This window comes from Sceloporus undulatus, chromosome 2 (assembly GCF_019175285.1).
Source record: "Sceloporus undulatus isolate JIND9_A2432 ecotype Alabama chromosome 2, SceUnd_v1.1, whole genome shotgun sequence".
In the NCBI taxonomy this organism is placed as follows: Eukaryota; Metazoa; Chordata; class Lepidosauria; order Squamata; family Phrynosomatidae; genus Sceloporus; species Sceloporus undulatus.
Window position 1 is genome coordinate 112,212,341 of NC_056523.1, and position 23,392 is coordinate 112,235,732.

The window sequence follows — 23,392 nt, forward strand, 5'->3', positions numbered from 1 at the left end:
TCTGAAAGCATATCTCTCTTTTCTTTAAGCCTTTCCTTCCTTCTTTCCATCAGACAGCAATGAAAGGAGAGACAAGGGTGGAAAGGACAATTTGAACTTTCTTTTAAAAATCAGCATCCAAACCTGATCAAGGGCTGATATTTTAGGAATATATGTGTGTGCGTGCACACAAACAGACATAGCTGTGCTGCCGAAGCACCCACTGTGGTTTTAGTGTGTGCACTGACTTTTATCCAAAACCGGTCCCAGATTATTAGGAGACCCTAGAGAACATCATAAATCTACTTCTCTATTTGATATCTTTGATTCATCCTTTTATCCTTTAGCATTCCACTATTGCTCTATGTTACTGGAACCTTTTGCTACCACCTGCCACGGGCAATGCTGCCCGCTATGTTACTCATCCATAAGAAGGGAATGGGAAGAGTATTTCATGTAATCAATTAGAACACTCATGAATGTATACCACCACCTTGTTTCAACAATCTGCAACTAATCAGACATGGGAAAACAGAAACTGCCTGGAAGTGTGAGGGAGTTCCAATAGCAGCACTATGTTGCAGTGGCATTGGATGGGAGCCAACTGGTCCACATTCCCATTTGCACAGGCATTCAGAACTAGTGTCCCATTTGTCCAGCAAATGGCCAACCCTTAATATTACACACAGGCATTATAACTTGAAAAGGACTAGGAGTGCTCAATTAACAGGAATCCAGAGCTTGAATCACTCACTTGAGCTAGGCAGCAGCACTGCTCATGAGACATTTTAGTGCTGGATCCCCATTCTGTGGCTGGCATAAGTTGCAGGACTGGATGGAAGCAATATTACTTGTTGGCATGATGTTAAACTAAATGGCCTTATTGAATGGTTCCTCATGAGGCTTTCATCACAGAGTCACCCTGCCTTATTCACCAAATTTTATGGGGGTTCAGATAACTTCATCCTCTACTTGGTAAGCCACTGCTCCCACCATTCTACTGCTTATTTGTCCTCTTTGCACAGTGAGGTCTAGTTATTACTGCGAGGAGCCCTCCATCTGGTGGAAATGCCCTTCGGTTCCTTCCACTCTACAGTAATTTTGTAATGTGCCATAATCACAGAGATGTAGTATTATTTTTTTGAACCTGAGTGCTGCATGTAAATTACCTTCTCAGTTGAACAGCTTGTCATTGTGACACATTCTCCTCTGTTCCAGGGTCAGAAGTGTGGCATCCTATATGCAAACAAGCAGCAAGAGCAGAAAAAAAGTTAAAGGTAAAATGGAACTGGGGTTGAATAGAGAACTGCAGCAACCAATATGATACCTGGAATAGGAGTATATGTCACTAATAGGGAGTCAGAGCATTTATTGTTTGTTTGGAAAGGCATAGCAATTGTGAGAGAAGAGGAAGTTTGAAATTTAGCATCTGGGGGCTTTGATCTTTCAGGACATGGACTAAGATTACAGGCTTCAGCATCTTTGAAGCTATAACCAAGGAGCCTGTACCATAGATTCAGTTCCTTTGTCTTGAGACTTCATATGCTACACAGCTGTTGTGTTGTTTGCATTGCCACTAGCGTTTATAGTAAACATGCAAAATGCCAAAGGGAGATCTGCAGTTCCAAACATTTTCAGGGCACATGATATATTCTTGTTGTGGAAATGCACTTGGCTTTGGCTTCCTGGCATGTGTCTGTTACATGTCAAGGAATGTACAGGTGCACTGTGTAATACCAGTGTATCCACAGCAAACTCATTCAGTGCATAAATTATGAAATGGCTTTCAGCATCTTCTCCATGTTCTGCAGCTCCCATCTTTCTGGCCAGAACAATAATGTTGAAAGCATTGCTGAATAAACATTTTTGATCATACTTCCCTGCAGAATGGGTTGCCCTTTGCTTCTTGTTTCTACCCCAGAGTCATATTTCTATTTACACGAAATAATGATTCATTAACCTTGAGCTTTGGTTCAAGGTTTGCAGAATTTTAGATTTTGTCCAGAAAAAAAAACCAAGAATATAGGCTCAGTGAGAGTAGAGCCAGGTTGTTGGTAGCCAGTTCTATCCCTATACTAGCTAAACCATTACATTCTGGATTCTGAGGACTGTGACTGGAACAAGATATGTATTCCAGTTGGTACCCTTATTGCCTGCACTCAAAGAAACTAGAGGCTTGTGGCAGTGGTATCATGAGACAGTGTGGACCACTACCTTTAATTTTATTGCCACTTCTGCAATATCATTGAGCAGAGTAACTGTTGGGTTAGCTGTCAACTCTGCCATGTGCACTATTAATATTGATTGGCTCATAGATTGCAAGACTACTGTGTGATTTACAAAGATCAGGGGACAGTAATAGACCCATTGTGTAGCATGCCTTTAGAGCAACTTTCTCTATACTGGTTGTTATCAGATATTTCAGGTTAGAATTCTCATCAGACCTAGCTGCTATGACCAATTATCAAGGATAATAGGAGTTGTAATCAAACAACATCTGCAGGGATCCAGGCTAAAGAAAACTGTTTTAAAGTCTTAGGGCACAACTATACATTACAGAGAAAGTATGCTGCCTGCTGCCAGCCCATATCCTTCCCTAATGCTATACTAGAAACGGTAATGTCTAATAAAGTATGTGTCAGTATTGCATTCAACTTTTCCCTACCAAAGCAGGAGAAAGAAGAAGGAGAGAAGGAAGTGGAATAGTAGAAGGTAGTAGGTTAAGAGATTGAAAGAAGGATTTGAAAGAAATTAGAAAGGAGGAGTCAGGAGGCTTTGGAATGTTGAAGTGTAATATGAGATGGATGTAAGTTTGTTTTATATTATATGTTGAAGGTGTGGAATTGTATGTTGTGCTTTTAAAATGAATAAAGTATTTTCTAAAAAAATTCCCTCCCATAACCCACACCCCAAAAGTGGCCAAAGAATTAGTGGGAAGTGATTTCTGAATGGGTGGCATCTTTCTGTTAACATGATGACCAGAGGAAAACATTGTGTATGGGCAGTTGAGGAGAGTGAAACGAAGGTTAGTGATAGCCAAGTAACCTCTGAAATGTCTCATTAGGTCTCCAAATATTGTTAGTGTTGACTGTGAATAGCTGATGAAGATATAAAGTGCAACGTTTCAGAATAATATAATTAATGCAAAATGGCTGGGTTGTTTTGAGTTAGGGCTGGTCAGATAAATCATATACAAGAAGTGATGAAGGTGGAAATGTTAGGATATGATAAGTAGCAATTTGCAGCAACACATCGAGATATTAAGATGCTTACGAAGAAAAAAAATGTAAGAAGGTGTGTCAGGTTTTTGCAGGGCTTATAAAATATATTTTTAAAGTTTGTTTCATTTTATTTTCTAATGACATTTCTTATTGTCATTATACTTAGCCAGCTTGGTTGAGAAATCCTAGAACTTATAGAAAAGCAATTTATTCAAGCTCTCTACCTTTGCTATTACTAAATACATGCTTCCTGCTCAGGTCAGAGCCACTTATAATGATTTATTCAGTAGTGCAGATTTGGCAGAAGGCAATACCATTTCAATTATAATGTCTATTCTCTCCTTTTCTATGTATACAGCACAGAAGAACTTCAGAAACTTCCATTTCCCCACCTGGCTCCAGCATTGGCTCCCCTAACCGAGTCATTTGTGTAAGTACACTTCTCTAGCATGCAGCATCTGGTTCTATGAAGCCTTGCATATGGAAAGGTGTGCTCTGTGGTTTCTAAGTGGGGTGAGAAGAACATATTATCCAAGACATCTATCTGTTGCAGACTGGATTCTTATGAACTGGGAACACTCTTCCTAGATCCATGGGTGTGTAAAGGCAAACCCATGAATCCTATACTACAACTTCAACCTGAATTGTATATACCCTTTGCTGAATGTCTAACTGCCAAAGAGTCTTGATACTGACATGGCTTCTTTGAGCATCATCTGACTGAAGAACTCAGATGCCTATTGTCGAGGCAATTCATGCTATTGATTGCAGTCCTGATCCTAGTGCTCCCTTTCCACTGTTGTCTCATCTACATAAAGAGAGCTCTGTCACTTCCTCTAAAGTTTGATCTTCCCTTTGCTCAGTCCTCTGGCACCAACTATTTCTGTTTGCTCTGATGATGATGCACTCTGCCTGTGTATTCCAATGTGCCCCTTTCTCCCGCGCATCCTCAGCTCCCATTTCTTTTCTTTCTGTGTTCGCCTATCTGTGTCTTTCCCTTTCCTTAGGCCAAAGTGGATAATGAGATCCTTAATTACAAAGACCTGGCTGCTCTTCCCAAGATTAAAGCCATCTACGAGGTGCAGCGCCCTGACCTCATTTCCTATGAGCCCTATCACAGATATACATCGGACGAGACACTGGAGAGATATAGCTATGGGGAGGTACAGCTTCTCAGCCATTTCACTGTGGACACAGGGGCCCATTAAGAGCTGTGATGGAAGCAGAGGCTTATCCATGTCCTATAGCTATAAGTCCGATTGATTTTGGTGGGATGATTTGAGATCCATGATGCACCCCTTACTCTCTCTTTAAAAAAAAAAGAAAGAAACATCCAAGGTAGTTATTGCTGTGCAACCATCTTGTCTATAGGTTGAAAATTTCCTTGAGAGAGGCATGATCTAGGACACTAATTTCATATTCATTTATTAGGGCACATATGAAAAAAGCATAACACTTTCCCATCATAGGCTGCATATTGTGTGCCCAGGGGGATAAAGCATGGAGACTCAGTTGTTATTAAAATGCAGTGGAAGAGGTACAAGAAGGATAGCTTTCTTGGAACTCTCTCAAAGAATTATCCCTCTGTGTCTAATATGCTGGAGGAATTCTCTTTAGCTGTGCCCCAACATGTCCTAACATCCTTGATGAGCAAGAAGATGAGTAGGCATCTTGATAGCCCTGAAATAGTAAATGTGGCAGATCTGCTATGCATGTGCCTGACTCATTTAGTGATAAAGTTGAAGTTATGGCCTTTGGCTGAATCTGGTTGTCCTACATTCCATTCTTGGCTTTAGTTTATTGAATAGAGAGAAAAGGGGGAAAGAACAGAGCTGGTCTGAACTGGTCCAGCCTGAAAGTTTCTGATGAGGGAGTGGAAGTGAAGTGGCAATGAAATGAGAGGAGAGTGTTTCAGCACAAAGGAAGCCAGGTCTCTAGTCATTCAGAACATCCAGTATTAAATTTATCTATGAAATCCTGAATGTAGCACATGAGCCCTTTCAACAGTCCAGGTAGCAATCTTTGGCGAGTGTCAAATTCAGCCCGTCAGTCTTATGGGAAGAAGACCCTATGGCTCATGCAATCTCCACTTGTAGATTAGCACTGACCAGCTTTGTATGGTTTGCACTAAACTTAATTGTGCTGTGCTTTATCCTATTTTGATTACACTTCAACCAAGAGAACAGTAGTCTTTTGGCTCTCGAAAAAGGAGATGCAACTTATATTTTCATTTTGATTTTCTACATTGAAACATTTGCCCTTTCATCAAGCTGATGGCCTGCTTGGTATTTCATTGAGGAGAAGCAGTAGCCCAAGAAGAAACAAAAGTCTGGGTCAGGACCATTTCTCCTATCCAAATCTTAGAAGCATGGCAAGACAGAAAGATGGAAGTGGCTTCATGCCTGGATCTCTTTCATGTTTGAATAGATATTGTTATTAATACACTGGATTTGTGCTCCTCATGCTAATTTATCAGATTCATGTGTCAGACTCCTGTGTAATGGCCCAAGATATTTTGCTATTTCAGGCAAAGTACAAGATAGTACCTCTCACCATTACATATACAGTTCATGATCTAATTGAACTGACAGTTGAATCCAACTCTGCATATAGGATAGGGTCTTTTCACACTCCACAGTTATAGCACTATGATTCCACTTCAACTGCCATGACAACATCCTGTGGAATTCTGGGAGTTTGCAGTTTTGTGAGAGCCAGCATGGTGTAGTGGTTTGAGTGTTGGACTACCACTCTGCAGATCAGGGTTTGATTTCTCACTCGAGCATAAAAACCCACTTGCTAGATCTTGGACAAATCACACTCTCTCAGCCTCAAAGGATGGCAATGGCAAACCCGCTCTGGAGAAACTTGTCAAGAAAGCCCTTGATAACTTCACCTTAGGGTAACCCTAAGTCAAACATGACTTGTAGGCACACAACAACAACATCAACAACAAAAGAGGCAATAGAGCTCCCTGGCTGAGAACTCTAAATACCCTTCCCTAAACTGCAAATCCCAGAGTTGCATAGGATGTTGCCATGTCAGTTAAAGTGGAATCAGAGTACTATAACTGTGGAGTGTGAAAAGTAGGCTTGTTCAGGGGGTGCAAGGTTGTGTGGTACACATAGCTCTATTCCACAAGAGGAAATCAATAAGGCCTCAGTAACTGCTGCCTAAAGTATTTGCTTCTTTCTGCCTAATGGTAGTGCTCACCTTGCCTGTCCTCCTTTCTTAATGGGCTGATTCCCAGTAATAATAAAAGGAGGAATCTCTTCCAATTCAATGCAGTATGTTCTGACATGTTGCCTACACTTTGCAGAAATGGGTGCACCATCTTAAATTCTCACTGGGGTTATTCTTAGGTATCGTAGATGTGTGTTTACATGTAGGGAACATTTTACACAACTGTAAAGAAAACTGCTAAATGCCATTGCTGTGGAAAGGGAAGAGACTAGGATTCAGTACATGCTTTCTGAAGATCAAAAATGTTTGATCAGGAACATCTATATATTTGCAGGGAAGAGAAGTATAGGCTCTGTTATTTGTTTATTTTTCTGTCAATACTGTAAGAAGAACTTGCAGCCTGCCTCTTCTTTGTGGTCAGTTTGCCCTTTTTCTCTCAGATTTCCTGAGTGCCCTGACAGCTCTAATAAGAATGTCCTTCTGTTAAGTGGACAGAAACTTGGGGGAAGATGAACTATGTTGTTGCCCTGAGCAGTCATGTCAACTTGTAATCATTTTCCCTCTCTTTCTTTTCCTCACTCTTCATTCCCTCCTGGCTTGTCTCTGGTCTCCTGTCGCTTCTAGTCTCTGGGAACTTTGTCTCCATATTCTCAGGTAATCATACAACATGTCAGGCCAATATGAGGGCTTGTATGACCAGGATTTATGAAGTCAGATCTGAAAAAGCACTGAGGACTGGGCCAAGACAGTTGCACTGCAAAGTGCTGATAGGCGTGAAAAATTTTGTTACTAAGCCACTGTAGAAAGCAACCTCTGATGATACTAAATTAGGAGTGCTCATGATAATGCCAATTGTCCTTCTGATGTCAACACACACACATACACATACCATAAATGCATTTGTATATCACTAGGGTCACCAGATGGAAAACCAGGAGTGACTCTGGTACTTTTAATGACTGTGTAGAAAAGGGAATTTTTGCATGTGTTGCTTCTCATGTAGCCAAGTAGAATGCAACATTCACTGAAATTCCTTCTTCTGTACAACTATTAAAGGATCTGGAGCACTCTCCACATTTCAGTTTGGCAACCCTACACATCACACATGCTGGCCTCAACTAAAAAAGAGAAGAGGCTGCCCAGAATGAAATAAAAAGGAGAAAGCTAGGATTTCGTGACACAGACCTAAAATGCATGAATGCTCCTTGCACTCCAGAAGTAGAGGGTCTAGTTATCAGTACTCTTTTACTTTTCCAGGACATTTATGAAAGTATGGACATCCGGCAAAGGCGAGCCTCCAGCCCAGGTTACATTGACTCCCCCACCTACAGCCGCCAAGGCATGTCTCCTACCATCCCACGCTCTCCACATCATTATTACCGCTCAGGTAAGGGCAGAGCTCTTTCTGCCAGGATTCAGCTGAGTACTCATGAGAAACAGAAAACACTACTGCAGCATCTATCACCAGGATGTACACATTTATCTCCAAGGGGCATTCAGCACCAGAACATCTTTCCGTTCCCAGGAGACTTTTGTACTGTAAAACCTTATGTCTGGAGGGTGGTTGAGAGGGAAAGAGGGGGAAATGACACACACAGTTGCATGCATCCCAAATCATTTTCTATGTTATTGGACATTTCTTGACAGAATGTTAGACAAGCGGCCAACTACATTGTGGTTCATTCTCAGATTAAAGCTTCATTACTAGGACTTCATGCCACTATGCATACCATCCTCCTTTTCTTTGTGGCAAATTCAAAAAGATGACTCCATACTAGAGCTGACTTGGAAAGGAGCAGGTGATGTGGGAAGCAACGGATGCCACAGGATTCATATGCACACTGAGAAAGGTGCTAGGGGATTCTTCTTTATCATAAACACAACCACCAGCAGTTTTTGACATGTTGCACTGAGAAGACAGCAGAGCGGGGGGGGGGGGGGACACAGAAATAAAAGCATGTCCATCAAAATCATCTCCTGGGTCTTCCTTGAACAGATTTGCTCATCAGAATCAGACCCTCTGCCAAAATGAAGCACTTGTTGCAGTTGTCACTGGACTCTGTACCACCAGGGGCCAGTTAGCAATGGAAAGTACAACCTGGCACCAAGTTTTGGGTGTTCCTGGAATAGGCTTAGAACTGCAACTGGTGACATGCACTGTGGAATTTTTACTCTGGCTCCTGTTCATCTGTGAACCTCACATTTCTCCCTCACCATGGTGTGTAGGAGTCACCATCACCATCATCGTCACCACCTCAAAGTCATCCATCCATGCATCCCCATCATTGATTCACAGGTGGCTTGCTACTCTTCTAACATGGCTGCTTTTTAACACCAATTTTCCTCTGCCTCTCTCTTTTTTTCTCTGCTGCTCCCTCCGATCTGCTCTTTCAAGGGACAGAGAGTGGGCGCAGCTCCCCCTACTATAGCCAGTTAGATGTGAGGTCTTCTACACCAACCTCATACCAAGCTCCTAGGCATTTCCACATTCCAGGTAGGCTCTGGAGGCCTCTGGCCAGCCTGTGAAGGAGCGCTGTGTCCTTTTTGGGGCATGCATGCATGTGCCAAATGTGTATATTGCATGAGTAGTGCTATTGCCAGCCTAGAGTATGCTAGCAACAGCAAGATATGTCTGCATGATAGAGGCCATCCATAAACAAGACTTGCAGCCTTTACCCTGCCTCCTCTGACACCTATTTTTACCCACGCTTTTCTCTCCTATAGAATTTTTTTTCCTGCTCCTTTCTTTCCTTTCTCTTCCCTCAAGGGCCACAGGGTGAAGCTTGTCTGTCAGCTAGGAGCTCTTCTACACCCATCCTTGACAGATAATTTATCTTATACTCCTCCTACTCCCCTCAGGGCCCGCTGCACCCTTCCCCCAGATTTCTCTGGGCTTGCCAGATGGCTGCTCCCCTCCAGCAGAGACTCCAGGGGCCATCAGGTAAGGGCCACCGCCCCACCTCTCCAACAGGGAGGGAGGGTAGTCAGCACCCATCCCTTGTCAGTGCACAAGAGGATACATGTATGCTTTCCCCCTCTGCCTGCCTGCACAGTCTTTGCTCACAAAGTAAATCTAGGATCATTTCTTCACTCAAAGCACCTGAGGCCCATACTGGCCCAAAATACCTGGCAGAACTCAGAGCCCTCCTCAGTCCCTCCATTTCCTCAGAGCCACATCTGGACTCCTTCCAAAGCCTTTAGACATGCATGCTCATACTTGAAATGAACGCCCACTCACTTCCAGGATGTTGATGTTAGATGACCAAGCAGGCCAGAAAGAGACAGACAGGTCCTTTAGGAAATAAGCAGGGGCACATGTCGCTCATAATGGATGAACCCAAGTGATAGATCCTGTAGTTGAGATTTGCATTTTGTCCTTGCATCAAAGTCCAGATTTGATTCAGCCATTGGCCCAAATAAGTACCCAGGACTTGCAGACTTTTGCTGTGGGCTCTCAATTGCAGTATTTTCTGTGGAGCAATGCAGGGGCATGGAGTGGGCTTAGGAGTCATGCAGAGTCATTTAGTCCTCTGTATAACCAAACCAGGGCTGAAATCAGGAAAGACAACCTTACAAGTGACCTGAAATTTTTCCCTGCCACTTTTTCCTTCAGTCATGGTCACTACCATAAATGGTGTTCCAATGATGGGTGGCCCTTTAGTTTTTGCTGATGTCTTTTATGGATGGCCCTTTGCCTGTCCCACCAGTCCAGCCCATAACTAAGCTTCCATGCTGGTAGGGTAGCTCCCCTTCCCAGCTTGCTTTGCTTCTCTCTCATCTGAAGAGACTTTGGCTGACTTGTATTGCTCTGGGTAAGGGATGGGGAGGAGTTTGCATCCCTTCTAACTTTACAGAATCAACTCATAAATAAACCTGATGGGGTGGTGGACAACAAGATGGCAGCCATTACTGTCACTTAAATTAAACCTTTCCCTCTCATGAACTGAGGCAAGCCACCAACTGTGCCACAAAGAGAAATGTCTGCCTGGCCCTGCATGCTGTTAATAGTGAGCATGCTCACAGCATGACCTTTTGTGCATGGACACATTCTCTATCTTACAGTTGCCTATAGCACACATCACTTCAAACAGGATTGATTCCTTCTTCCCCCATCAAACCAGCTCCAAACCTGCCTCTGCTCTGCAGATATGTAAAATAATAAGGCTGCCTCTCATTTTACTACAATACTTTGGAAAAAGATAGGGGAGGGAGGGAGGAAGGAAATTGAAGTAAGCAGGCAATTAGATCATGGGTGGGTAAACTTACCCACACATGTGGTAACTCCTGTTACTCTTTAACATTCACTGGCTCCTACTCTTCTCTTCTTTCTTCTTTTTTCCTTCATTATCTTTCTTTTTGCCTCCAGCTGCTGCAGAGAGTAACATCTACCGGAAACCTCCCATCTATAAAAGACACGGTACAGTTTAAGCATGGCTTTGACAAATATATGGACACATATAAAGAAGTCTGGTTCTTCTTTAGCTGCAGTGCTGTGAATTAAATGTGGAGTGATTCCATGAGTTTTATAAGAAAAGTTATACTAAGGGGTCAGGTATATGGTGCACCTTGGAAAGAAGGGAAGTGTACTTTGGGGTATCTCTGGTCTCCAAAATAGGGATGAGCAGGACACTGTAGAAAAATCTGGATGTGTTAGACATGTGCTTGTAGTTCATTTGAGGACAGGGAGCTTTGAGCTTCAGTCTAGGTTGTCTTCATACATAAAGTAGAGCTAAGCCCATGTTGGCCTTCCAAAGCCTGGCAGCAAACAAACAGGAGACAAGCTCCACATGCTCTAAGATGGTCAACTGTTTATTCAATATTTAAAAGGGCTTTGAACAAACAGTTGACCATCTTAGAACACAGGGAGCTTGCCTCCTCTTTGTTTTCTGCTTGTCTACATGCTTTCTGTTAATTACCTATACTTCCAAAGCCTAGACAAGCTATTTTTTTGAACCCACAGAATCGCTTAGTCAGCAGTTGAAATCCAAAAAAAAAATTCCCCAAATTCTGAGACCTCCTTTCAGAAGTTGCTTATGTAAACAAAAGCAGCAGTAGGCTCTTTAGCTGACTATAGCCCAGGAGAGACCACCCCAAAAGGGCAAGCTGGCGGTGGCCTGTTTCCCTCTGGAGGGACACCACAGCAGCCAAACTGCCCGGCATCCCACCACCCCAAAAGAACCCAGAAAAACCAGGTTCTTTTTGGGTTGCCGGGTGCACATCACAAGTGTGCCAATGGCACACTCATGACATAAGTGATGCACAGCAACGTCTATATGCTGCGTGTCGCTTACGTCAAGATGGCGGCACCTGTGTGGACAGGATGCCACCGTTAGGCCGCCTCCATGCTGTACTAGGGTTAGCGACCGTGCAGTTGGTGCACGGTCCCTCACCCTAGTATTGGTGGCAGCACACCACTTCGGGACCATCTGTCCCAGGCCTATATTTATTGTTTCATCAACTTAACAAAAACTAAAGGACATACAAAGTATGGAAGCATGGGGATGCCCTTTAGATGTTATTATTGCTTGCTGCAGTTGCATATACTGTACTTGGGCTTAAATATTTAGTTGTTTAACTGCTGGCTTAATTTATTAATGGAAATTATTTTATTTTTTATTTATTTCAAGGATTTATATTTCGCTTTTCTTTCACAATGGGATTCAAGGCAGATATATCAGGATATGGGGGCTTGAATAGTTTGTGAATGGCTTTACAGAGAAGGTGGCAATTCGGACAAAATAAGAGAAATGATATCTATTCTCTGAGGCAGCTTTGAAAAAATGGTAGCACTGTGAAGTTGTTTGAGAGTGGGAAAAGAGATATCCAGATTGCTTAGAGTAATAGAACTTCAAGAGTAAATAGCATGGGCAGGATTCACATGAGTGAAAAGATGGGACAGAAAGAAACCATGAATGTCTTTAGACTTAAAGATTAGGAGTTATCCAGGGTCAAAACTTGGAAAGTTATTTTTTAAGATGAAGGACTAAAATGACACTCTCCATAAATCGGTAATGGTAGGATAATGCCCCATTTATGGAAATATGAAGATGTATATATTCATGAAAGTAAGTGTCCAGCTCAGCCAGGAGTATGTAGAAAGCCAGTGCAGAGATTTAAAGAGTTGTGTCCTGTAGTCAAAGCAGTGGGATAAAAGGAATGCTATCAGTAGTATAGTTGGATTGGTGTGTGTGTGTGGACAAAAAAGAGACCATCAAAGTCCAGATAAGAGAAGGCTGCAGCAGTCAAAAATGAAAGATGACCAGCCAGGGACCAGAGTTTGTGCCCAGGGGACAGGGAAGAGGAGCCATATTTTTGTTGTGTCATATTGAGGGGAAAGGGGAGAAACAATATGATTTTTTTTAATAAACAAAATAAGGGAGCAAAGGAGAGAGAGAGAGAGAGAATTTCAGTGGAAAAAGAATGCGTGAAGAGAGTTTGGGAAGAAAAGATGGGAGGTTTGTCCTTAGTAATGACGATGAAGCATTGAACTCTCAGTGACATAGGACTGAACATCACTGAACATCAATGACATGGGAAGTACTTTTCTGTTGTTCACTGATTTCTTTAGTAGCCTGCAGTGGCGTAAACCAAATAAAGGTTGCTGAATATTGCTACAACCCCAGGGATGAATATAAGGGAAAGTGTCTCCCACAAAACATGTTAAAGGAGTTTCCTGGAAAAGGAACCCAGAAAAGTAAAAGGGTAATAAAAATTGGAGGTTACTCCACTGGCAACATCAATCAATATGACAAGAGAAGATATATAGCAAACTACCTTGTGTCCATCCTTAGAATGAATCAGGGTGATGTTAGGTTTCAGTTTGTTACTTCTTCTTTTTCTTTTTTTTCTTAATAAAAACTCCATTGTTTATCCAGCCTCAGGAAACCTGCAATTTTAAGAGCCAACCTTCCAAAAGAAGAAGGTCTATTTCAGGAGCAAAAATTAACCAAGATGTTATAGCTGAGCAAAAGGCATAAGAAATAATGGAATGAGAGTTGTGTCACTAATGCTCTAACTGGCCACCTGATGTAAAGTGGCTCTAGTCTCACTCATCAACAGGCAGGTTATTATAGGTGGAAGAAGCCAGAAGAACAACTGATCATGGAATGAAGGAAAAGACACTACAGAAGGTTCAAGGTTGGCTTTGCTTCAAGGCAGGGGATTCTTTGTCTACAGAAAACCACAGAAACAGTTTCTGTTATTAGAAGCAATGCTCTGAGGCTATAGGAGAAGTGCCCTCTGCTAGGCAGGCCCTAGCAAGGAGGAAGGGGCTTGTTCTTTGCTCACCAATCTGCTTTTTTTGTTTTGGAGGTCTTGCAGCTTTCCCATTACTGTGGTAACCAGCTCTCCTCCTCTTTTTTCCTTCCCTTTTCATACTTTGCTGTCTTCCTAACACCCTGCCCTGCTGGCTATCTGCACCCCACTGCATTGTAAGTAGTTGCTATTGCCTCTTTTCCTTGTAGCAATGGTTCCCTCCTGCATGTTCCCAAGAAAACCCCTCTGACCTTTCCCAGCCAAACTATTGTCTCCCATGCTATTTAACATTTACATGAAACCGCTGGGAGAGATCATCCGGAGACATGGGGCGCGGGGTTATCAGTACGCTGATGACACCCAAATTATTTTCTCTATGTCTCCGACTGATGCAGTGACTGGGGATGGCGTCTCTCCTCTCGTGGCCTGTCTAGAGTCAGTAATGGGCTGGATGAGGGAAAACCGACTCAAATTGAATCCAGAGAAAACGGAGGTACTAGTGATAGGTTCTCCTGGTCCAGGAATGGCGGTGGTTCCACCTGTCCTGAACGGGGTCACGCTCCCTGTAAAGGACTCCGTGCGCAGTCTGGGGGTGCTTCTTGACTCGTCGCTTCACCTGACAGCTCAGGTGAATGCGACGGTCAAGAGCACCTGTTATCAGCTTCGGCTTATTCGCCAGCTGCGCCCATACCTGGCCCAGAGGGACCTAGAAACTGTTGTACATGCTCTGGTAACTTCGAGACTGGATTTCTGCAATGTACTCTACATGGGGCAACCCTTATACCAAACTCAGAAGCTGCAAATGGTGCAGAACATGGCAGCCCGGCTGGTCACTGGTGCTCCCAGGACTAGCCATATAACACCGGTTTTGAAAGACCTCCATTGGATGCCCATCCGCTTCCGAGCTCAATATAAGGCGTTGGTAATCACCTATAAAGCCCTAAATGGCTTGGGCCCAGGATACCTAAAGGACCGCCTCTCCCCGTATATTCCGCCTCGCACCCTCAGAACGTCTGGGCAGCAATTACTGAAGGTGCCTGGGGCTAGGTTAGCCTCCACCGCACGGAGGACATTCTCCACGGCTGCCCCAGCCCTTTGGAATACGCTGCCCACTGAGCTCCGCTCGTCCACCACCCTGGCCCAATTCAGGAAGGACTTGAAAACCTTCCTGTTCCAACAGGCATTCCCCGAATAAAATCCTGTGGGCCTCCCTCCTCTTCCGTGGCCAAGAGGTTGGGCTATGGGGCTTTTTGCTGTTATTTTTTGTATGACTTGCTGTACTTGTATTTTAATCCTTCTTGTTTTCTTGTTTTGTATGGATTGTATTTTAACCTTGTTGTAAGCCGCCCTGATTATAAGAAGGACGAGATATAAATAAAAATTTTATTATTATTTATTTATTATTGAGTTTGAAAACTAAAATGCTGCTCATCGCTAGGGACACATAATATTATTCTCTGATGCTTTTCTTAAAAAGTTATTGTTGAGGAACTACTTATAATAATCACATAATGCAAATTACTGATTTCTAAGTGCTGTATAAATACCTTTTTGTATACACAATTTGGAGTTTAGCCTGATGTTTTAATGTACATTTAAGGGCATATATTCAAAACTCAAATCACTAAAATCACTTGTCCCTTAACCCCAGTTTATGCGTTCTCAAGTCTTGAACGACAGATGAGAATTGTTCCAAGTTAATTAAACTGCAATGAAAGCTTATGAGTGTGTTCATGTGATGTCTTTATGAGTAATGTTGAGTCCAGAAGCAAAGATTGCTATACTGAATCAGTTTTGAAAAGAAACATTTTGTGTGTACACTGTTCATTGTTTCCTACTGTTTAGCCCTAAAGGTTTTCTGCAAACAACATTTTGAGTTAAATAGTGGCCAGTTGGATTTTCTTTGAAATAAAAGTGGCCAGTTTAAGGTTGCTTTTTAAACAAATAAACAAACAAACATGTTGTGATCCCGTATAAAGGTATTAAATTGCAACCATGCTGCTTCATCAGCCAAATTTTACAGGTAGTACATGACAGCATCTTCTTCTGCAATACTTCCATGTTCCCCCCATCTATTTCTTTACACAAAAATATTGATTAAGGGGGGGAAAAAGATGTAATAGCTTCAGTGCCCATTGACTGATAGTGCTAGGAACCCTATATCTGAAAGAATCTAAGTAAGCGCCCGAACAGACAGGCCAAATTAAAGCTGCTTCGGGTTGCTTTGGAGGTATGCTGTTTAAATTATGCATGCATCCTAAAAGGCCAGAAGCTGCACTAAAGCCTCGCTCCAGTCCTAAGGAATGGAGCACAGCTTTGGTGCAGCTTCTGGACTCTTAAAATGTGTGTGTCATTTAAACAGCATATCTCCAACGTGACCCGAAGCAGCTTTATTTTGGCCTGTCTGTTCGGGCCCTAATTTGGTCAATATACCACTTCCAACATTCTTTCATAACCCTGTTCTCTGTCTCCAGCCTTAGGGGCTAAACCTGACACAATACTGTTAAATACATGGATGCATTTAACATAATTCTTCTTTACTGATAACTGTCATTATGGATGGGAGGAGGCAGCAGGACTGGACTATAGCATATAAAGAACAGGCTTTATGTCTCTTCTTTACTAACAAGTGCCACTACGATTGGTGTATGGGTGTGTGGGTGGGTGTGCGCACGCGCACACACGCGCCAGATCTAAATCAAAGCACGTTACAAGTGAGCTTAAGGCCTCTTGACCACAGGGTGGTTCTGCTACCTTCCCCTCTCCCCCAGCTGTTTAGTCACTGCGGGGAAAGCTTGTTTTGGAAGCTAGTTGCTCAGTGTTAAAAGTAGCCAAGGAAGATTCTTCATCAGCAATGGAGAACAAATTTCCCATACATTGTGGTCTGATTCTACCCTCAGCCTTTTCTCTCTTTGCAGTTGTAGTTGTTAAAAGAAAAAGGGGGAAAAAAACTAAACATTTCATGGCTATCCATGCATTTAACATCAGATTTGGTTTTGTCCTTAGGCACAATTTTCTGAAGAAGAGTCTTTGGTCTTTGAGAGGACCTGAGGCTTGCACTTATATTTCACTTCCTATAGAGAGACGCTGTATAATGGGCCTGTTCTGTCTAATATATCTCCTCAAATACCCTCCTCTTTGAAATCTGATTGGCACCAACACTAACTTCATTCTGGCACCAAGTTAAAACGTGGCTTTTTATTCAAGCCTTTGGCATATAATTGATTTATTCCAAAGTGTAGACAATACATGGTTTTAACTTGCTTTAACTTTTTCAATCTATTTTAATCAATTAAATTGTTTCATATGTTTCTGGTCTTTTCAATTATTTATATTTTTATTTTAAAAAATTAAATTGTTTTAACCTGTTTAACTTGATTTTCTTTGTACACTGCCCTGAAATGCAATGATAAAGGGCAGGATATAAATATTTAAATAAATAAAGTCATATCAGGACTGCAGTAGCAGGGGTTGCAAATAAAGTGGATTGTCTGTTCATATGGGATAAAAGCTACTGCATAAGTTACTCTGCCTAAGCTTTATGGAGGGACTGCCACTTTATCATGACACCAGTTTGCTCTCTGAGATTAACACCACGGAAAGATGAAAGGTGCCACTTGACAACAAAGGGTTGTTCCCCAGGAAGGGGCTCTTCATGCAAGCAATAAACCCTATTCTGTCTTTTTCTCCCTAATGGATTTTCCATAGTAAGGAAAAATGTGGAAGAGTCAGTGAAGACACAAGGGAGTGTTACTAAGGAAGGGCAACAATGTCTAGAACTCTCTAGATCCCCCAGAAAATTCAGTAGATGAGACAAGGCAGTTGCATGATAACTATCTTGGATCATCCATAGCTTCAAAGTGAATGCAAGAGCCCCAGAGCCATTTGTTTAAACCTAGTTCTGTTCTTTTTGTACACAAAGCAAATGGGTTAATTTGTAGTGTACTGAGAGCAGTAATCCCTGTCCTGCCTGCCATTTCCCTCCCCAAAGTCAGTTTCTCACTGAGGCTCCAAGAAAGTGCCAGTGAGGGCTATGATACCTTGGCTATAGGGAAGGAAGCAGTGGATTCAAAGCAGAGCTTGGAAACATTACATTTTGACTGCAGCTCCCAGAGCCCCCCTGCCAGTATGGCCTGTGCCCATTCTGATTGGAGATGCTGGGAGCTGTAGTCCAAAAACATAACTTTTCAGAGCTCTAAATTCAAAGTGTCTTTGTTTCTCCTGACTATTGCTCACCTTTTGCATTAAATATGGGATCCTCTAGCCCTTCCTTTATACAGGATTAGGATTATCCTAGGTGTACACAAACAAGACTCATGGCACCCTATGTTGTTTGAGCCTCTTAAAGAGCTTGGTTTGCCTTTCTGTCTTTCACTCTTTTTAACTGTTACTTTTTGCAGATACCCATTCTGCAGCTACAAAAAGCAAAACCAGTGAGGACATTGCCCAGACCTCCAAATATAGCCCAGCCTATTCTCCAGACCCTTATTACCACTCAGAGACTGAGTACTGGACTTTTCAAGGGTCGCCTAAAGGTAACATGTTCCACTAAAACCTCCAAAGCCAAAACTTCAACAATGCACTGGGGATGTCAAACATGCATTTGACATAACTAAGGAGAAGTATTATCCTGCACTTAAGGACCTGATTCTTTTACCTATAAACTATAATTACTGAGCTCTTGTATAGAATGTAATATAAAAGGAAGCCCCTGCAAAGCTGTATCAGCTGAAATTCTCTCTTCTCCATCATTCTTAAATGTACAGGAGTCTTATCCTCTCTTGCATCTGGCCATTTAATGTGCATTTCATGCCAAGCCTCATAGCCTGAAAGGTTGAAAGGAACAAGCTGCTGTGTGCCCAAAGCTCCACGTTACATGAAGTTCCAGTCCCTTGAGATTCCAATTCAATAATGGCCATATTCCTAAAAAATCTCACAGATTTGTCATAATCTGATACTAGATCCTTCTTTTCTTATTACTAACTATCCTGCCTTCCTTTCCCTATAGCACCACAAGTACGGAGATTCTCATCAGGAGGAGAAGAAGATGGGTTTGATCGAGGAATGCATAAAGTGAGTGCTCACCTTCATTGATTCACCTTCACGCATTTTATGCTGAGCTTGGGAGTGTTGTTCCAGCACAGTTTCCAAAGGTCCTTTTCTCATTGCGGTGGTATACCTTCAAGGTCTCCACTCATTGTGCCAGCTTTGGCTACTCTGCATGAGTAGGAACCTTAGAAAAGGAGAAAGAAAGGACTTTGGCTGTTTGCTCTTTATCTTCGGGTAACACTCTCTTCCACAGTGTTGGAATAGTTCGTTGTCTGTGGTTTCCCTGGGAAAAATAGAAAATCATGAGGGGTAAACAGTAGCTCAACAACAAGAGATTACATCTTGGAGCAGCTGCTTATGGGTAGAGTGATAGTAGAATCGGGTGGATTTACTGCCCTTACTGGACTGAATTCATTGGATTTTGTAGGTGCAGATTCCTGGGCATCATGTAAACAGTGATGCTATCTCATCTCTTTGGTTATTATGGTTTATTGCATTTATGCTGTTTTGTGTTGTTTTATTTTTGCTAGACCTGGATGTATCTTTAGGAGAATGTGAGATGCAAATTATTTAAGTACATATTAACCTTAGTAATGCTGAATTTACACAGGGAAAGCTGACTTTGTCCTAAAATAAGAAATGGCCTTCATGTTTCCAGAGCTTGGAAAATTGCTTTTTAAGAAAGTACTGTAGTTAGTTTCAGTTATATCTCCAAGCCACCAAAAATAGCTAGCTACTTGTAGGTATGATTTTTTTTAAGTATCCATTTCCCTTTTCTCCCATCTACCTTGCCATCACCTATGCACCCATAGCAGAGTACAAGAGCAGCTACATAAGGCAGAATGTGAGCCAATACTTGAACTGTGTAATATTCCTTCTCTACCATTTAGTAAATCTGTTCCTTGCTAAAGTGTAAAATTAACTAAAAGGTTAAAGATGGTCCACAGAAGAGTGTGGTTATTGCTGTATTACAGTCATAATGCAATGTATTTGGACCTTGTTTACTAGAGAAAATAATTAATTACAAGAAACTAGCCATTTGTAACTTGCTATTTTCAAGTGCTGCATATATTGTATTCCTTTTCTTAACTTCTTGTGATGTCCAGATCCACACAGGGATTGGCAGATTGATACTGAAGGAAGAAATGAAGGCCCGATCCAATTCCTATGCTGACCCTTGGACGCCACCCCGCAGCTCAGCCGGCAGTCGAGAAGCTCTTCATACAGCTGGCTATGAAAGCTCCTTAAATGGTTGTAAGTAACAGCAGAAGGAAAGAGCCACATCTCCCTAGCCTACCAGCAGAGGGCCAGCTGCTCAGAACTCATGGCATAGACAGGTTGTCTTTTTACGGGCTATCAGTCACTATGGTGTGGCGGAGTTAACAATTATGGCTTGTGGGGAGTGTAACAAGGAAGGCAGAATAATTGTGACATATTGTAAATTCACCTTGATGCCCATAACCCATAGCGCTGGAAAAAGCTTCCCTTCAACAGTTACCAGGATGACTAGAAGAGACAAAGCTCTCTTATCCTCCTGGAAGAACTGGCTTAAATCAGAACTCTTTGTTTTTTTCCCCTGTGGTTGTGTTGGTTATAGCTAGATTTTTATTTTCTTGATACAACATTCATAGGCAGGGATTGTGAGACTGCGGAAAAGAGGACTGCAGTGGAAATGAAGATGTTAAGAAGGGTTGGACAGGTTTCTACAGGGAGTGATTTCTCTTGATTCAGAGCTTTCTTGTTCAAAGTAACTGTAAATTTACATCCCTGTCTCAAGCTCTTTGCCTGCCCACCAACATTCCCTTGCCAGAGAACCACTCCTCAGCTCTTTACAGAGCAAGAGCAAAAAGGCAGCAGTATTTTTATGTCAGGTTTGAGAGAGTTGTTGGCTAAAGCAAAAGTGAAGGGATATATTGAAGTAGATCCTTCTCCATGGTAAAAAGGGTGGCAGCAGGGAAGACGTCTTCTCCATAATGGATCTTCACATACAGAATACCTTCCTTAGCTAAATCCACCTGGCATTGAGACTTTCCTTGATTGGCAATAGGCATTTGTTCTTCTTTTTTTCCTTTTCATTACAAGCTTTATTGCTGACTTTCAGAACCTTGAATTCTTAATATTTTGAAACTGGAATGGTATGCCTTTATTTTTTGTTGTTGTTGTTTTGGTGTTTTTTTTAAAAAAATAGATTGCGAGAAGCAAAAGAAAAGGGAGACAGAAACACAATTCGAACCATGAATGCTACTGTCCAATGATTACACAAGGACAAAGAGAATTGCTACAACAATCAATGCAGAAATATAGGTGCTGACAAAAAAAAAGGGATGAGAGCTTTTCCACAAGATCTGTGAAATAAAAGAAAAATTTAAACCAAGGATAGGGATGCTCTATGATCAGAAGAGGAACATAAAACATGACCACGATGGAGACAATATACAGAAGAGCTATATAAAAATGTGAAAGGCTGAATGACACATGGGAAGAAAAAAATTACAAAGATGAACCCCAAATTTTGGAAAGTAAAGTGAAAGCCACATCCAAATCAATTGGGAAGAATAAATCACCAGGAACGGACAATATACCAACAGAACTGCTACAATCCACAGAGGCAGAATCAAGTATAGTTCTAACCAAAACTTGCCAAAAAAAATGGAAAACAAAGCACTGGCCCACAGATTGAAAGCAGTCAATATATATTACCATCCACAAAAATGGAGACGCAAAAGATTACAGTAATTGCAGAACCATTGCACTAATTTCCCATACAAGCAAAGCCACACTCAAAATTCTGCAACAAAGATTCCTACCATACATGAAGCAAGAAATCCCAGAGGCGCAAACTAGATTCAGAAAAGGAAGCAGCACTTGGGACTAAATTCAATAGATAATGGAGTACACCAGGAAATTCCAGAAGAAAATCTGCATGTGCTGCATAGATCACAAAAAGCTATGGCTTGCTATTAGAGAAATGGGAGTGTCACAACATCTGATTGTCCTGATGCATAACCTGTACTCAGGACAAGAGGCTGCCATTAGAACAGAATATGGAGAAACAGAATTGTTCCCAATAGGCAAAGGGGTCAGGCAAGGTTGCACAGTATCATCCTATTTATTAAACCTGTTTACATAAAATGCCACATTCTAGATTCTATCAGGCACGTTAGAACGCACTGGGGAACGTTTTAACCCTGGTGTGATAATCTTCTAAGATTGGGAAGGGCAGCTATGATAGCAGGGGACAAGATTCTAAAGTTCAAAGATATAATTCTGAACATTAAAGTTAGGATAGTCCGAACCATTGTATTCCCCATCATCATGTACAGATTTGAGAGCTGGATAATGAAGAAAGTTGATAGAAAGAAAATCAACTCATTTGAGAGTTGCTAGAGTGCTGAGGATACAATGGACAGCCAAAAAGACAAATGGGTCTTGGAATGGATCAAGCCTCAACTCTCCCTAAAAGCCAGGATGACTAAACTGAGACTGTTACTTTGGCCACATCAAGAGAAGGCACAATACATTAGAAAAGACAATGATGCTGGGGAATGTGGACAGAGTAAAAAGAGAGGAAGGCCACATGCCAGATACCTAGACTTGATCAGGGAGGCCAAGGGCCTGAGCCTGCAGGATCAGAGTGGAGCAGTGGAGGACAAGGGGTCTCAGAAATGTCTTATCCATTGGGTCACCATGAGTCAAGGTCGACTTGAGGGCAGTTAACAACTGTTTGTGGTTTTATGATCATAAATGATCTGTGAGAGCATTTGCCAGCTGCGTGGCTTATAAAGTTTATAAAATTAACTGTTTCTCAGCCACTTTTGTCTTTTATACCTACTCTAGTGAGGATTTTACTTCAGCCATTAGCTGTGTAGATGTTAGGAAAGATTGTTTGTTGGAGATATTCGCTATTTGTTGTTGCTCAGATATATTGTACAAAGCAAAGATGCTATGTCTGGACAGGTTTTTACACTTCAGGAGTTAAGTGGATATTCATTGTGCTGCCATCTAGTGTTGCAGTCATAGATAAGTCTGAGAATAAAATGGGGCTTGCCAGAATTATGCATTCTAAGATACTGAAATTTATCTGATTGCCTGTGTAATTCACTCTGAATGTGTGTCCACATGCTTGTATATCTCTGTTTATCTGTGTATGAATTCCAGGCTTAACATACACACCGCCTTACATACGTACGCTCTCACACTATAGCATTCCCTAGGGCATCCTATCAACCAGACACTAAAGAAATATTTTATTAATCGTGGATGAACTGCTGCCTTATTCCACCTATCATTTTCCCCCTCATGCAAAGGGAATGTGGGTGGGATCCTACAGTGGTGGCTGCTGCCCCCTAGGTGACACCATCAACAGTTGAGCAGCAGCCTTTTTTAATCATTAAAGGCTGAACCTCACATGGCAAGCAATTGCATACCTTTTTCTACAACTTTTTTTTAAAGTAGCCTTGGGAGGCTACAACTTTGAAGAGGGAAATGGAGGATGAGTTGTTTAACTCCAGCTGTTTTTCTGTTCATAATTAGTTCCTATGAATCTGTTTTACTCTCCATGGTAGGAAAGATGTAGGGACATGTTCAGCGTGAAAATGGCTAGTGGAGGTAGACTTAAGCACCTGCCTCCATGAGCACAGAGAGAGAGAGAGAGCGCAATTGAAGGATCACTTATTTCTCTATAGAGAACTACAAGGGAAAAATCT

The 23,392-nt window shown here is 41.9% G+C and overlaps 2 protein-coding genes across 13 annotated transcripts in view; both read left to right on the forward strand.

The window, feature by feature from the left end:
- The window catches only part of AFAP1L1 (actin filament associated protein 1 like 1), a 902,653-nt gene that overhangs the window by 743,443 nt on the left and 135,818 nt on the right, over positions 1-23,392 (forward strand). The gene's annotated exons all lie outside the window — the stretch shown is intronic.
- ABLIM3 (actin binding LIM protein family member 3) overlaps positions 1-23,392 on the forward strand; it is a 213,643-nt gene that overhangs the window by 178,908 nt on the left and 11,343 nt on the right. For 3 of the 11 annotated variants that reach the window (XM_042454195.1, XM_042454196.1, XM_042454192.1), the window contains 10 exons: positions 1,198-1,256; positions 3,559-3,630; positions 4,208-4,363; positions 7,008-7,037; positions 7,641-7,770; positions 8,779-8,877; positions 10,750-10,800; positions 18,038-18,172; positions 18,646-18,710; positions 19,793-19,940. In XM_042454195.1, the coding sequence (XP_042310129.1) occupies positions 1,198-1,256; positions 3,559-3,630; positions 4,208-4,363; positions 7,008-7,037; positions 7,641-7,770; positions 8,779-8,877; positions 10,750-10,800; positions 18,038-18,172; positions 18,646-18,710; positions 19,793-19,940 (945 nt within the window). The remainder of the gene's footprint in view (positions 1-1,197; positions 1,257-3,558; positions 3,631-4,207; positions 4,364-7,007; positions 7,038-7,640; positions 7,771-8,778; positions 8,878-10,749; positions 10,801-18,037; positions 18,173-18,645; positions 18,711-19,792; positions 19,941-23,392) is intronic. The other 8 variants (XM_042454193.1, XM_042454197.1, XM_042454198.1 and 5 more) reach the window with 8 other exon arrangements.